At 39.7% G+C, this 13,906-nt stretch overlaps 1 protein-coding gene across 1 annotated transcript in view; it reads right to left on the bottom strand.

Moving 5' to 3' along the window:
- Window positions 1–13,397: 13,397 nt before the first annotated feature.
- SMC3 (structural maintenance of chromosomes 3) overlaps window positions 13,398–13,906 on the bottom strand; it is a 34,159-nt gene continuing 33,650 nt past the window's right edge. The window contains exon 29 of the mRNA XM_081268540.1: window positions 13,398–13,801. Coding sequence (XP_081124666.1) covers window positions 13,730–13,801 — 72 coding nt within the window. The 3' untranslated portion in view covers window positions 13,398–13,729. The remainder of the gene's footprint in view (window positions 13,802–13,906) is intronic.

Genomic DNA, 13,906 nt, shown 5'->3' with positions numbered 1-13,906 from the left:
GCACACTCTTCTTTTTCCTTCCTTCTGCCCTCTTTTTCTTTCTTTTCTTTCTCTTTCTCCTTTTTCCTCAAACAATCTTCCTACCTCAGCCTGGATTTTTAAAAAGCTTTTCTTTAAACTGTTTCTGATCTCAAATGTTATGACATTAACTTGGACATCAACTGGCACAAAATATGCAGCCTCATTCTCATGGAACAACCCCTGTGTGCAAAGTGCTCCCTCTCCCTTCCTGAGCCACCTCCGATGATGCATTCACATGGTCTCAGTTTGAACAGTGGAAATGGAGACAAAGGTTAACAAACTTGACCAAACCACATGATGCAAAAGTGTCAGGGCTGGGGTTCAAAACCCATTCTCATCTCCAGAGTCCACATGAACTGCGTCCTTTGATGGGGCCTCTCCTCCTGCATGGTAACATGCCCTGACAGACTGCACTGGTGACATTAGAGACTTTTTGGAATGAGGGTCCCAGCGCTCCTGGAGAGCTGCCTTGAGGATGATGGGAGGGGACAAATCCCAGCCCAGTCTTTCTTCACCCATCCAAGCCCCCTCTTCCTACAGCAGCTGTCACCCTCAGAGCCTCTGATTTAGTTACAAACCCAGAGTCCCCAGAGCCCCCATTGCCTCCTCCTCCTTCCAGTCCACAGGAAGCAGGGACCCACCCTTCCTGGGAACAATGATGAAGCTGAGTATGAATCTGCTGAAGGCACAGCCAGCTGCCTTCATTGCTGTGGTCCCCATCTTCTGAGCTCATTCTCTGGAGTCTAAGAAGGCTGGTGCTGAGGAAGGACAGGAATGACAGCCCTGCAGAGGGGATGCGTGGAATCCTGCAGTTGGCTTTGTTTAGATGTGGCCTCTGCACCAGGCGGGGGCTCTGCACCTGCTGCTGGAGGAGGTCACTTCCTACCTCCCACCCAGTGTATGTGCGTATACACACACACACACAGTGTCACATCTACCTCCCGCCCAGTGTATGTGCACTCATATGCACACACAGTGTCACCTCTGCCTCCCACTCAGGGCTTCTGCACACTACTGGCTCAGGACACAGGCCCAGATGAACTCTGGCCTTTGTTCAACACTTAGTTTGGAATCTGGGGCTGTTCCTAATCTAAGCTTCAGTTTCCTCACCTGGGAAATTGGTTAATCGTCGCACCAAATTCATAGGTTTTTATATCCCAGATCCTCACCAAATAATTCAATAAAACCAGTCATCCCCCCAAGTCTACCTACTCATTTCTACAGTGAGACCCGTTCTCCTCCACACCACCTGTTCCTTGCACCATCCCCACACCCACCCAACTAGACTTGACCTGAGCTGCTCTGTACCCTTCCAAACCTGACAGTCCATGAGCTTCTTTCTTCAAGGCCACACTTCAGAGGCTTGAAGTGAAGAGTCAGAAAAGAGTCAGAAAATGTATCCATTACTTGGAAGCAAGGCAACAAGTGCACCATATACTCTTTCAAAGCCACCTGAGGGCATGGATCAACAGGCCCCCTAAGGGTCACCCGACTCTAGGAAAGAGTTAACTGTTTGGCCTTGTCTTTTCTACTGATTAGGACTCAGACTCTGTAAAATGAGACTTTAACTTACAGAGAATAGAGGATTAGTAAATTGGAAGTGATTTTATTTTATTCATTTATTTATATGTGGTGCTGAGAATCAAACCTAGGGCCTCACATATGCTAGGCAAGTGCTCTACCACTGAGCCACAACTCTAGCCCTGGAAGTGATTCTTGCAAGAGAGAAAAGATAACACAAAGGTTACAGTTTTTTAAATTAATTAATTTGTTCTAATTTGATAGCAGAATGCATTTCAATTCATAGTACACAAATGGAGCACAATTTTTCATTTCTCTGGTTGTACACAAAGCAGTCACACCATTTGTGTCTTCATCCATGTACCTAGGGTAATGATGTGCATCTCATTCCACCATCTTTCCTACCCCCATGCCCACTCTCTTACCCACCCCTCCCCTTTGCCCTAACCAAAGTTCCTCCATTCCTCCATGTTCCCCCACCCCATCCCCATTATGGATCAGCATCCACTTATCAGAGAAAACATTCAGCATTTGTTTTTTGGGATTGGCTAACTTCACTTAGCATGATATTCTCCAACTCCATCCATTTACCTGCAAATGCCATGATTTTAGTCTCTTTTAATGCTGAGTAATATTCCATTGTGTAGACATACCACAGTTTCTTTATCCATTCATCTATTGAAGGGCATCTTTGTTGGTTCCACAATTTAGCTATTGTGAATTGTGCTGCTAAAAACATTGATGTGGCTGTGTCACTGTAGTATGCTGATTTTATGTCTTTTGGGTACAAACTGAGGAAGGGCATAGCCGAGTCAAATGGTGGTTCCATTCCAAGTTTTCTGAGAAATCCCCATACTGCTCTCCAGATTAGTTCCACCAATTTGCAGTCCCACCAGCAATGTTAGAGTGTGCTTTTCCCCCCCACATCCTTGCCAACACCAATTGTTGTTTGTATTCTTAATAGCTGCCATTCTGACTGGAGTGAGATGAAATCTTAGTTTTAACTTGCATTTCTCTAATTGCTAGAGATGTTGAACTGATGAACATTTTTTCATATATTTGTTGATTGTCTATCTTCTTCTGAGAAGTGTCTATTCAGTTCCTTGGCCCATTTATTAATTGGGTTATTTGGTTTTTTGGTGTTAAGCTTTTCAAGTTCTTTATATATCCTGGAGATTAGTGCTCGATCTGATGTGCATGTAGCAAAAAATTATCCCCATTCTATTGGCTCTCTCTTCACCTCACTGATTGTTTCTTTTGCTGAGAAGAAGCTTTTCAGTTTGAACCCATCCCATTTACTCTTGATTTTATTTCTTATGCATTAGGAATCTTGTTAAGGAAGTTAGGGCCTAATCCCACATGATGAAGATTAGGGCCTACATTTTCTTCTATTAGATGCAGAGTCTCTGGTTTAATTCCTAGGTCCTTGATCTACTTTGAGTTTTGTGCATAGTGAGAGATGGGGACTTAATTTCATTTTGCTGCATATGGATTTCCAGTTTTCCCAGCACCATTTGTCAAAGAGGCTACCTTTTCTCTAATAACATATTTTTGGTGCCTTTGTCTAGTATGAGATAACTGTATTTATGTGGGTTTGTCTCAAAGGTTAGTTTTATTGCCCTAAGGGACTCTTGTCATCCTGCTGGTCTGATCCATGAAATTAACAAGTTAGACTGCTCCTTTTGGTTTGTACAAAAACCATGTTTTCAACTTTATGAAAATTATGCTTCAGTTCAGAGCTTACATTTCAGGAGGTCAGAGTTAGGAGGGCTCTTGAGAGTGGAAATTGAGAGGAAGATTGAGGCAACTGTGGATGACAGGCCATGAGATAGTGAGGAAGGTAGAGCTGGTTGGGGAAGTGCACCTCCATCCTGAGTGGATGACACTTAGGGTGCTGGTAAAGCATGGGTGTGTAGGAGGTTGGAGGTGAGTGAACTGGGGGTGCAGAAGGAATGGCAACGGCATGATGGCTTAGCAACAACATGACTACTGAACAACAATGGTGAAGCCAGCGGCAGCCAAGCCAGCTCACTGATCCCTTTTCCTGAATCTAAGTGAGGAGGTGGGAGAGAAAACCTGATGTACATCAAAAGGGTTTCAAGAATGAGAGACATCAGAAAATTCCTCAGGAGATAAAAGGTTTCAGAGGTTGGGGTTGCAGCTGAAGGTTCTAGAAAACTTACTGTTATTAAGTATTTTAAAGGAGGTGGATGAATATGGCAGGTGCAAACTGAAGGGACCTACTTCTCTGGTCCAAGAATGAAGGCAGTTCCTATACTAGGCCTGGATTCTGACTGCTGAGCAGTGGCCAGTGGGGTTTTCCCTGGTCACAAGTCTCACACTGGCTAGACTAGAGGATACAGCCACTGATTTGGTCTGGCTTTAACAAAGTTCGCTGGAAATCACTAAGTAGGATTTCTTCCAGGTTCACAGACATCCTTTGTTCCAAAGGCCAAAGATTTCAGGAGGACTGACCTTACTTTTAGATTTCCCTGGTGAGCAGGCCTCATCTATGGCCTTCCTGGCCCCTGCCCCAAACCTGCTGAGGGAAAGACCGGAAAAAACATATTTCACTGACTGCTCTAGGTAATCTGATGATAAGTCCAAGAGGTAATACAGGTTAAGACCCTCTGGCTTGCTACGAAGGCACATTAGTTCCTGCATACATTTCTCACATCCTGGTGAAGCAATTCCAAAATCTTATGTAGACACTGAGTGCATCCCTACAGCAAGGTAAATTGGGCCCACACAGTTCAACTTCTCTCTAATTACTTGCTCCCCATTGCTCTATGGGTAGAACCCAGCTAAAGAGAACTGTGGCAAAGACAGGAACAGTGTAGGGAAAATCCATTGAAGGGAACAGCAATCTGGGGGGTGATAGAAGCTAGCCCACCTGTAAGAAGGCTCCCTTAGTAATGGGGATGCACCATGTCCTATGGAGCACAGAGCTAGAGAAGCCCTGCCTTGGATTCTAGCCTTTACTTCTTAGAGCTGTACAGCCATAGTGGGTAATAACCTCATGGCTGGGTCTTTGCTTTGGAAGATGGGGAAAACAACAGGTCCTCTCTTTCAGGGCTGTTGTGAGACTTGTTTGCTTCAAGAATATCAAACACTCAGCATGGAGCCTGGTACACAGTGCCAGCTATTGTTATCATTCATTATTCATTCAGCAAAAACTCACTAAACAAAAATGACAAAAACAACGAACCAAAAAAATAGACAAATATGGTTCTGACACACATAGAACTTACAAGGTAGAAGGTTTTAAAGGAACATTTTAGTCTATAATGAGAAGGGTTTGGTTTTGTTTTTAAAGTAAGAGGGAAAGAACGGTGGGGTAAAAGCACAGGTTTGATTAGATGAGAGTCTGCCACTGCTCTTTCTTTGGACTCTGTTGGAATAAGAGTAGATTCCAGAGGATGCCAAAATGGGGCATGCTTACTGCAATCTCAGGATTTAGCCTTGTAGTACTAATCAAGTTTTCATCCTGCCCCTGCACTCATGTGTCTAACAGCCTGGCAACCTGGAATTACTCTTGATTCTGTCAGCTCCCAGACCTACCTGGTCAATGCCTACCTACCTCAAATGCCCCAAGTTTCTTCCTAAAACCCTTTACATATTTAACTACAAAGTGAGGCACAGTTAAATGGATTTGAGTACTGAAGGAGAAAAAGGAGAGGGGGGCAGGATCCCAGTTATGTTCTTCAGAGCTGCAAGATGAAGAAGAACTGGGCACAGGCTTCTCAAAGAAAGCTGAGCTTCCTGTGGCAGGCTCAGGGAAGGGCACAGGATAGTGGCAGTGTGTCTCCTTTTAGGCTGGAGAAAGAGATCAGGCTAGGGGAGGTGAATAGAGTTAAAAGTTAACTACTAGGCAACAGCAGAATTAATGGTACTTGGTCAGCAACTTACTAGCAAAGATGCACAAGAGCCCTGCAGAGCAAGAAGGGACTCCTTCTCAGGTACCACCTGAAAGAGTTTCCACACCCCACCATCTTGCTAAAGCCTCTACTTCCGTGGCATGGCCTCCTTCAAGATGAGGGCAGTTAAGAGCAGGAAAGATAAAAACCCGACACATACCCCCAGATTCATGGACAGCTTAGAAAACAACTGGATCAGAGGCATCCTACACATGTCTTTATGGCCACTCCATCTGTAAGTGTTGGCACTAACTTCATTTTGAATTGAAAATGGCACCTGGGGAGTCTGGAGCAGAATAAGCCAGGGGTCTGCTATCAGTCCCATCACTTTCCAACAGGAATTTTTAGGCAAATTGCCTCATTTTCAAGTAAACAGTTTCCTTTTGAGGATCCTGGGGTTACTACCACCACTTCAAAGTTGCTGCCTTTAAGTGAGATGATTAAAGGACCTATCTGGTACCTTGTAGGTTGTGATTAAGTCATTCACACAAGATATTTCAATACACAGCAAAGACTAATCCTCATACTTTTGCCCCATGGGATCAAGAAATCACTTGCAATCAAATAAATGTCTTTTTCTTCTATCTAGCCAAGGACAGAGGATAGATGGAAAAAACAAAGGGAAAGTCACTGGAAAGGCCTCTTTGGCACCAAGCTTTAGTAATTTCTCTTTATGGGGGTTCTTCTAAGCATTAACCTCACAATTGAGATCAAAGACATTGTCAGAACTGAAACATCATGTAACTTATGTATTTGTACCTTACATTCCCGCCCATCACAAAGCCATGCTCAAAGGTAGTATTTGCAGATGTGTGAACACAGCTGAGGCGGGGTTATGAGGCATGGACATACACACATGCTCCTACACACCTCCTCACAGTGGGGATGAGCCCTTTATTCTCAAACAGCACAGAAACTGTACTTCTGGAACAATCCTAAAGAGGATGAGTGCTTTTCTCCAAGGCTACAGGGATTCTAATAAGATTTTTGATTTAAAAAAAAAAATCAAGAATTCCCACCACTCTGAGAAAACACAGGAGACCCCAATTCAGATTCAAGAGTTCCATTGGGCAGAGGACCTAGAAATAATAAACTGAAAGTCAGCTGAAGAGGTAAAGCCATTTTAAGAAACGCCAGGTTTCAGACAGAAATGGTAGATAAGAAAAACTAGAACAAATTCTCCTGGGTTTAAGCAAGGATTAAGAAGGCACTGGCAGAAAATACTGCTCTGGGGTCAAACAAGTAGGGTTGCTGCAAGAAAGGGTTGTCACTGTGTTAACAAGATCCCACTGAACAGCCGTTGTGTAGCTTTCTGTATGGTAGTACAAACTGTTGCAAAGCACTAGGGACCTTTGGCCAGAAGTGTCCAATTTAAAACTGAGCTGCAAGCGGTTACCACTGAGTTTATAAACTGTTGCAACAGAGAAATTTCAAGAATATCACACCTTGACCTTTTCACTGCTCCTGGAACTCTACAGAGTTTGAAAAACTAGACTGAAAAATTGGGGAGCTGGCATGTTTCAAGGGCCCCCTCTAGTGGTTCTGAAAAAAAAAAAGAAATAGTAGGGGATTTACAACACTGGGAGAAAAAAGCATCATACACAAGATTGAAAAAAGCCTCAATCTTACCAATCTTTGCAGTCATGGTTTCTAATCCTGAGGTGGCATGAGACTCCTGTGTCTGAAAATCTCTCCCAGCAAAGGTCTTAGAAGTGGCATGAACTGTTACTACATTACATGTTAACTTCCTCTACAACCTTAATTCCAAATGATTGGGCCTTAAACCCATGTCCTTCAAGTTCAATTTTTCTATTGTGGTTTTGTGTTTTCTTCACACTTTATATGTACACTTCCTTGTTTTCAGTCTTTATGACCATTATTTTTAATGATTGAATCTATGAGGCAAAGCAGGGCTTGCTATTACCACACCTTTTGATGTGTTTGACAATTTGCCAGGCACTGATCTGAACTACATAAGAATCCATAAAAGCTACCATTCAGATGCTGTCTCTTTGCAATACACTGATTGATATCAACCCATGTGATGACTTGAGAGAGTAAATATATCCATGCTCTCTTTGCAAACCTAATATCTATGCTGCCTCATAGCCCTATGCAATTACTGGCTGCCACAAGGGCTCTTACACCCAGGAGACTCTCTGTCTCTAAGGGGAGACTGAGTGCCACATGATGGCAGATTTATGGAGCAACATTGGCATCTCCCATGAAGGAGACTGGCAGCCAGCAGTAACCCAGTCCCCCTAGGACATGGAGCAAGTGACCACAGTGTACCTAAATAGGTGAGGTTTAAAGAAAATAGGAGAGCAAGAGGAGAACAGGCAAAGAAAACTAAGGACGGTAGTGCCTTGTGCCCTTAAAGTGTGTTTCTGTGTAACATGTAGGATCAATTAATTACAAATATGATACATCACCCCCATTTTCATAGTCAACATGAGAGAAATAAAGAGCTAATGTATTAAAAAGTCTGCTCTAGTGAAGCAGGAAAGTCAGGATTGGTTCTGGCTCTGTTAGTTTCTGAGTGTGCTCACTTATTCACTCGGTTACTCGTCTAATCTGGGCTTCAAATTTCCTCATCTGTAAAATTAAAAGTATTAAACTAAAAAAATTGTTATGGCTAGATCTAAATATATCTTAACTGCAAGGTCTTGATATTTTTAGCTTGGACAAAGTGTAAACAAGAAAGCCATATTTAAGAGGACATGCTTTGCAAAAATCTGAGCTCTTGTCAAAATTAATTTCCTTCTAGAAATGTTAACTCACAATCAACCCCCTTTAAGAATTATTTAATGTGATCAAAATAAAGACCATAAACAATTCTGACACTTATGAGCAATAGAGTACTGAAATAAATTTTTGTATTACTCTTCACAGAAGAAAGTAACTACCTGTTTTTCCTCAAAAGAAGTATGAAAATAAAGGAGTATTTAATATTAAATAAACATCCCTATTGCTTAATCCTCACACAAAAGAGGATAACTTCTACCTAAAAACATTATCTTATTTATTTGTTTGTTTGTTTATTGGTACCAAGAATTGAACTCAACCACTGAGCCACATCCCCAGCCCTTCTTTGTATAGTATTTATAGACAGGGTCTCACTGAGTTGCTGAGACTGACTTTGAACTCACAATCCTTCTGCCTCAGCCTCCCAAGCTGCTGGGATTACAGCCATGTACCACTGTACCCAGCTCTTACATTATCATTTTAAAGTAAAAATTAAAAAAAAAAAAAACCCTCAAGGAAGATCCTCCTAATGTACAGGCAGTAAGTTAACAATCTGCTGTTATAATTTTTAACTGCATTAATGTGCAACTGGTTTCAATTACATTTTCAAAGTTTAACATATCAGACTCAGAATAAACGTACAAACCTGGATTATTTATTAGTGTTCTAGGACAAAGACATATGACGGAGTAAAAGATAAAGAACATCGTTTCTACCAAAGTAAATTGTTGAAACACTTCATCTCTGTGGCAGGCACCCCAACATCTCCACGTTAGGCCCTGAGAAAATCATTTTCTAAGGGAAAGTGAAATCTTACTATTTTTCTCCTCCTGAACACTGGGAGTCTTCCTTTGAGGTAAGTGAAAGAGCTAATTCTCTACCTTTAGTTATTAGTAGAAAAACTCCTCTTAAAAATTAAATATTTTCAAAAACAGGTTTGTTATTAATACTTCAGAAAGGAACGACCGGGGCATGGTGGCACATACCTGTAACCCCAATGACTTGGAAGACTAAAGCAGGAGGATCATAAATTCAAAATAAGCTTCAGCAATTTAGGGAGGCCCTGTCTCAAAATGAAAAAGGGCTGGGGATGTAGCTTGGTGGCTGAGTGCCCCTGGGTTCAATCTTTAGTACCCCCCAAGAAAGAAGAAACACTACTTCAAAAGTCAGCTTCCACATTTTTTTTGGGGGGGGGGTGGGTACCAGGAATTGAACTCAGGGGCACTTGACCACTGAGCCAGATCCTAGCCCTATTTTGTATTTTATTTAGAGGCAGGAGTGCTTAGCACCTCTCTTTTTCTGAGGCTGACTTTGAACTTGCAAACCTCCAGCCTCAGCCTCCTGAGCCATTGGGATTATCAGCATGCACCGCCACGCCCAACCAGCTTCCACTTTTATATTATGATTGATACTATTCATAGTAAGACCATTATTTTTATAATCTCCTAAGAAAAATACTCTAAATAGAGCCCTAACACACTTATACCATAATCTAGTTTTACATTTTTAAAAAGATATAAATACCATACACCATACTGATTGCTGGGCTGGGGTTGTAGCTCAGTGGTAGAATGCTTGCCTTGCAAGCATGAGACCCTGGGTTCCATCCCCAGCACCACATAAAAATAAACAAATAAAAATAGTATGTCCATCTACAACTAAAAAATATTTTAAAATAACAACAACAACATACTGACTGCTGGGAGTCTATCTTGAGAAAATAGTCACAAATCTCCAAAGTTTTATGTGTAAAAAGGGTTGGTCAATTTTAGGCTCAATTTCTGTATTATTGGAGGGTTAGGATTATAGCTAAGCAATAGGTCATATACCATACACCATTTCAAGCTACATAGTTATTTAGTAATTCTTGATAAATCTCCTCGGCAGATGCATCAGAAACATTAGGAATATTAGAAAGGTATTATAGTTATATAACCCTTTTTAATGGTATCTCAGAACATATGCAGACTGAGTATCCCTTATCTTCAATGCTTAGGATAGGAACTGTTGCAGATAGTTTTTGGATTTTGGAATATTTGTACAGATCTACCTTACTGAGCACCCCTATCTGAAAATCCAAAAGTCTCAAAAATCTGCAATCTTTTTGGATACTCAACAAGGTATCAAATTTTGGAGCATTTTGGATTTGTTGATAACAGATGCTCAACCTATATACCAAATTTTCTTTTTTAGAAGATCGGTTATATTATAGCAAAGTTATAGAGCATAATAATACACTAAATATTTAAATAAGCTTATCAAAATGAAAATACAAAGTGAATGCACACTTATAATTCGATCTGAAGTCTTAACAGTATTTTATTTTTAATGTGCCTCTTTTAGGTATTTCTAGCTTTTACTAATGTATGAGTAGGTCCTAACAAACTCTCCTATAGATTATAAACTCTTGGCAAGGGTGAGGTTGGGTGGGGTCAATAAGAAAAGGAAAATATGTTGGAAAAGAACAAATAAAACTCTGCATATGACAAGACTGTCTGAAAATTTCAGACTATCAAAAAAGCTACTACAACTAATAAAAGCACTTTCCAAAGTCACAGGATACCCTCAGTGTAAACTGCACTTAGTGATATACTTTCAAAGAACAGAACAGGGAAAGGGAGGAAAAGTGTAAAAATGGCAAAATTTAGCAAACATAATATTGAGGAGGTGATCAAGATAATATCATCAGTGATAAAGCATGTTAATAATATGTACTGTTGATATGAAATGATGAGGATACTTAATTTCTGTGGTATTATTTAATCCTAAGAAACTATGAGACAAACCCAAATTGAGGAACATTCTACAAATATCTGAAAAGTACTTCTCAAAATTGTCAAGGAATAAAAAACAAAGACACAATGATAAACTGTCACAGACCAGAGGATACGTGGCCTTTGCGAATCCTAGAAAAGAAAAAGGGCATTACTAAAAATGTTAGTGAAATCTGAATAAAATCTAGAGTTAGTTGAGAGCAATATTGGGTGACAAACATACCATAGCAGTTATTAGGGACTGAATTGTGTGTCCCTTCACCAAATTCACGTTTAAGGCCTAACCCCCAATACCTCTAAATGTGACTATAATTGGAGATAGGGCCTTTACAAATATGATTAAGTTAAAATGAGTTGTTGGTTTTTTTTTTTTTTTTTTTTTTAAATGTGCTTCAAAAGGCACCATTGTAAGAATTTGAAAAAAAGAAGTCATAGGCTGGGACAAAAATTTAGATACCTGATAAGGGGCTTGTATCCAGAATATATAAAGAACTAAAAATTCTATAAGAATACAAAAAACAATTAAAAATGGGCAAAACATATGAGTAGATATTTTAACAAAGAAGATATAACAAATGACAAACACATGAAGATACTTAACATCATTGTCATCGGGAAAATATAAGTTAAAGGCACTAGATACCACTCCACACTCACAAAAATGGCTATGATAAAAAACATATATAAAAGGAAGTTTGGTGGGGATGTGGGGAAATCCTAACTCTCGTGAATTTATTATATGAATGAATATAAAAGGGAAAAGTTTTGACAATTCCTCAAAATGTTACCATATGAACCAATAATTCCATTCCTAGATACATATCTAAGCGATGTGAAAACATGCCCACATGATAATTTGTTCCCAATATTAACTGTAGCATTATTTATAATAGCAAAAAGAGAGAAACAATCCAAGTGTCCAACTGATAAATGAATTAAAAAAAAACATAGTACATATTCATATAACATTATTCAGCAACAAAAATTCACACACACTACAAAACGGATAACCTTGAAAACACTCTGCAAAGTAAAAGAAACCAGTCACAAACGAACATATATCATATGCTTCCATTTATATGAAATGACCAAAACAGGCAAATCTATAGTACAAAACAAAGTCAATTTGGTTGCCAGGAGCTAAAAGGAGGGAGTTGACTAGTAACAGGCACAGGGATTCCTTTTGTTGCTGTTGTTTTTGGCACTGGGGGTTGAATCTGAGGTGTTTAACCACTGAGCCACATCCCCCCAATCCTTTTTGAGACAGAGCCTCACTAAAGTTGCTAGGCTAGCTTCAATCTTGTGATCCTCCTGCCTTGGCCTCCTGAGTTGCTGGGATTACAGCTGTGTGCCACAGTGCCTAGCTCAGGGTTTTATTTTGGAGTAAAAATGTTCTAAAATTAAATTTCAGAAATGGCTGCACAATTCCATGACTATACTTAAAATACTGAACTGCACATAGATCACATGGGTGAATCTTATGGTGAACGAATTATGTCTCAAGAAAGTCATTTAATAAGATAAAAATCCCTAAAGACCACCCTGGGGGGGGGGGGCAATTTCAGTAATAAAACCTTCTAAAACTATTAGCCAGAAAAACAAGGAAATTATAAGGCTCATTTTTTTGGCACTAGTGTTCCTTCACTTAGAACTACTTTAAGCACACAAGTTCTATTAAATACACTGCCATCTAAAAAATAATAATTTTTAAAGAACTCATTATACCAAGTTGAAGCAGGGGGCTCTAATCATCACTGAAGGTCAAAATCACTATGAGGAACTTTAGAAATAGCAATAACTAGAATCCCAAACATTTAAGATTTTGATTCAACATCCAATAGTGTTATATTTTTAAAAGTTCCCCATGGTTCAAGTACACAATGAGACAGAAACTCACTGATGAAATTAAAAAAAAATATGGAAGTACATAACAAAAGTGATGCTTTCTTAGGCAAAATAAAAAGCACACATTTAAATTATTTTTATTACTGTTGTGTGTGTGTGCTACAGGGGATTGAACCCAGGGGTGCTCTACTATTAAGATACATCCTCGGGGCTGGGGATGTGGCTCAGGCGGTAGCGCGCTCGCCTGGCATGCGTGCGGCCCGGGTTCGATCCTCAGCACCACATACCAACAAAGATGTTGTGTCCGCTGAGAACTAAAAAAAATAAATAAATATTAAAAATTCTCTCTCACACTCTCTCTCCTCTCTCACTCTCTCTTAAAAAAAAAAAAAAAAAAAAAAAGATACATCCTCAGCCCTTTTTATTTTGTGAGACGGGGTCTCACCAGATTGTAACCTACCTGCCTCAGCCTCCTAAGGAACTGGAATTACAGGTGTGTACCACCAAACCCAGCCAAGAAAAACTGGTTTCTAATCAGTAAAATGACAAATAAAAAGCCACATAAAACACAAAGTCATAAAGCCAATCATTTAATTGAGGCTATAAAAAAAGATGCAGTATAACTGACAATTAGAAAAGAATATTTAGAATGTTTCAAAAGATTTAAAATAGGAGAAGCAGGGCACTTTACAAAAAGCTGTGTGAGAAACAAAATTTTTTAACTATTAGTAGAAATATAACATTACAGAATATCTTATAAAATACAAAGACAGAATAAAAAAGGACTATGTGTGTTCTAAGTCCGACAACAATAAAGACCAATATTTAGCTTAAATTTACAGTTTCCTGGGTATGAGAACCATGTTATTATATACATCTTCCAAATCTGTGGGCAATATTTTTCAATTAACCATGTGTAGTATCATCTTCTACAAAGTCCTTGGCCATCTCTGCTGTGATCACATCAATATGACTAACCTGCAGAACAATGTTGAAAACATTACATCTTAAACAATTATTATCAGTGTTTGCACTGTTTAAAGTAATGTTTACAATACACAGCCTAGTCCCTGTGTCAAATGA

Source organism: Spermophilus citellus, assembly GCF_964194105.1.
Source record: "Spermophilus citellus genome assembly, chromosome: 15".
Lineage (NCBI taxonomy): Eukaryota > Metazoa > Chordata > Mammalia > Rodentia > Sciuridae > Spermophilus > Spermophilus citellus.
This window is presented reverse-complemented; position numbering and strand designations above follow the sequence as displayed.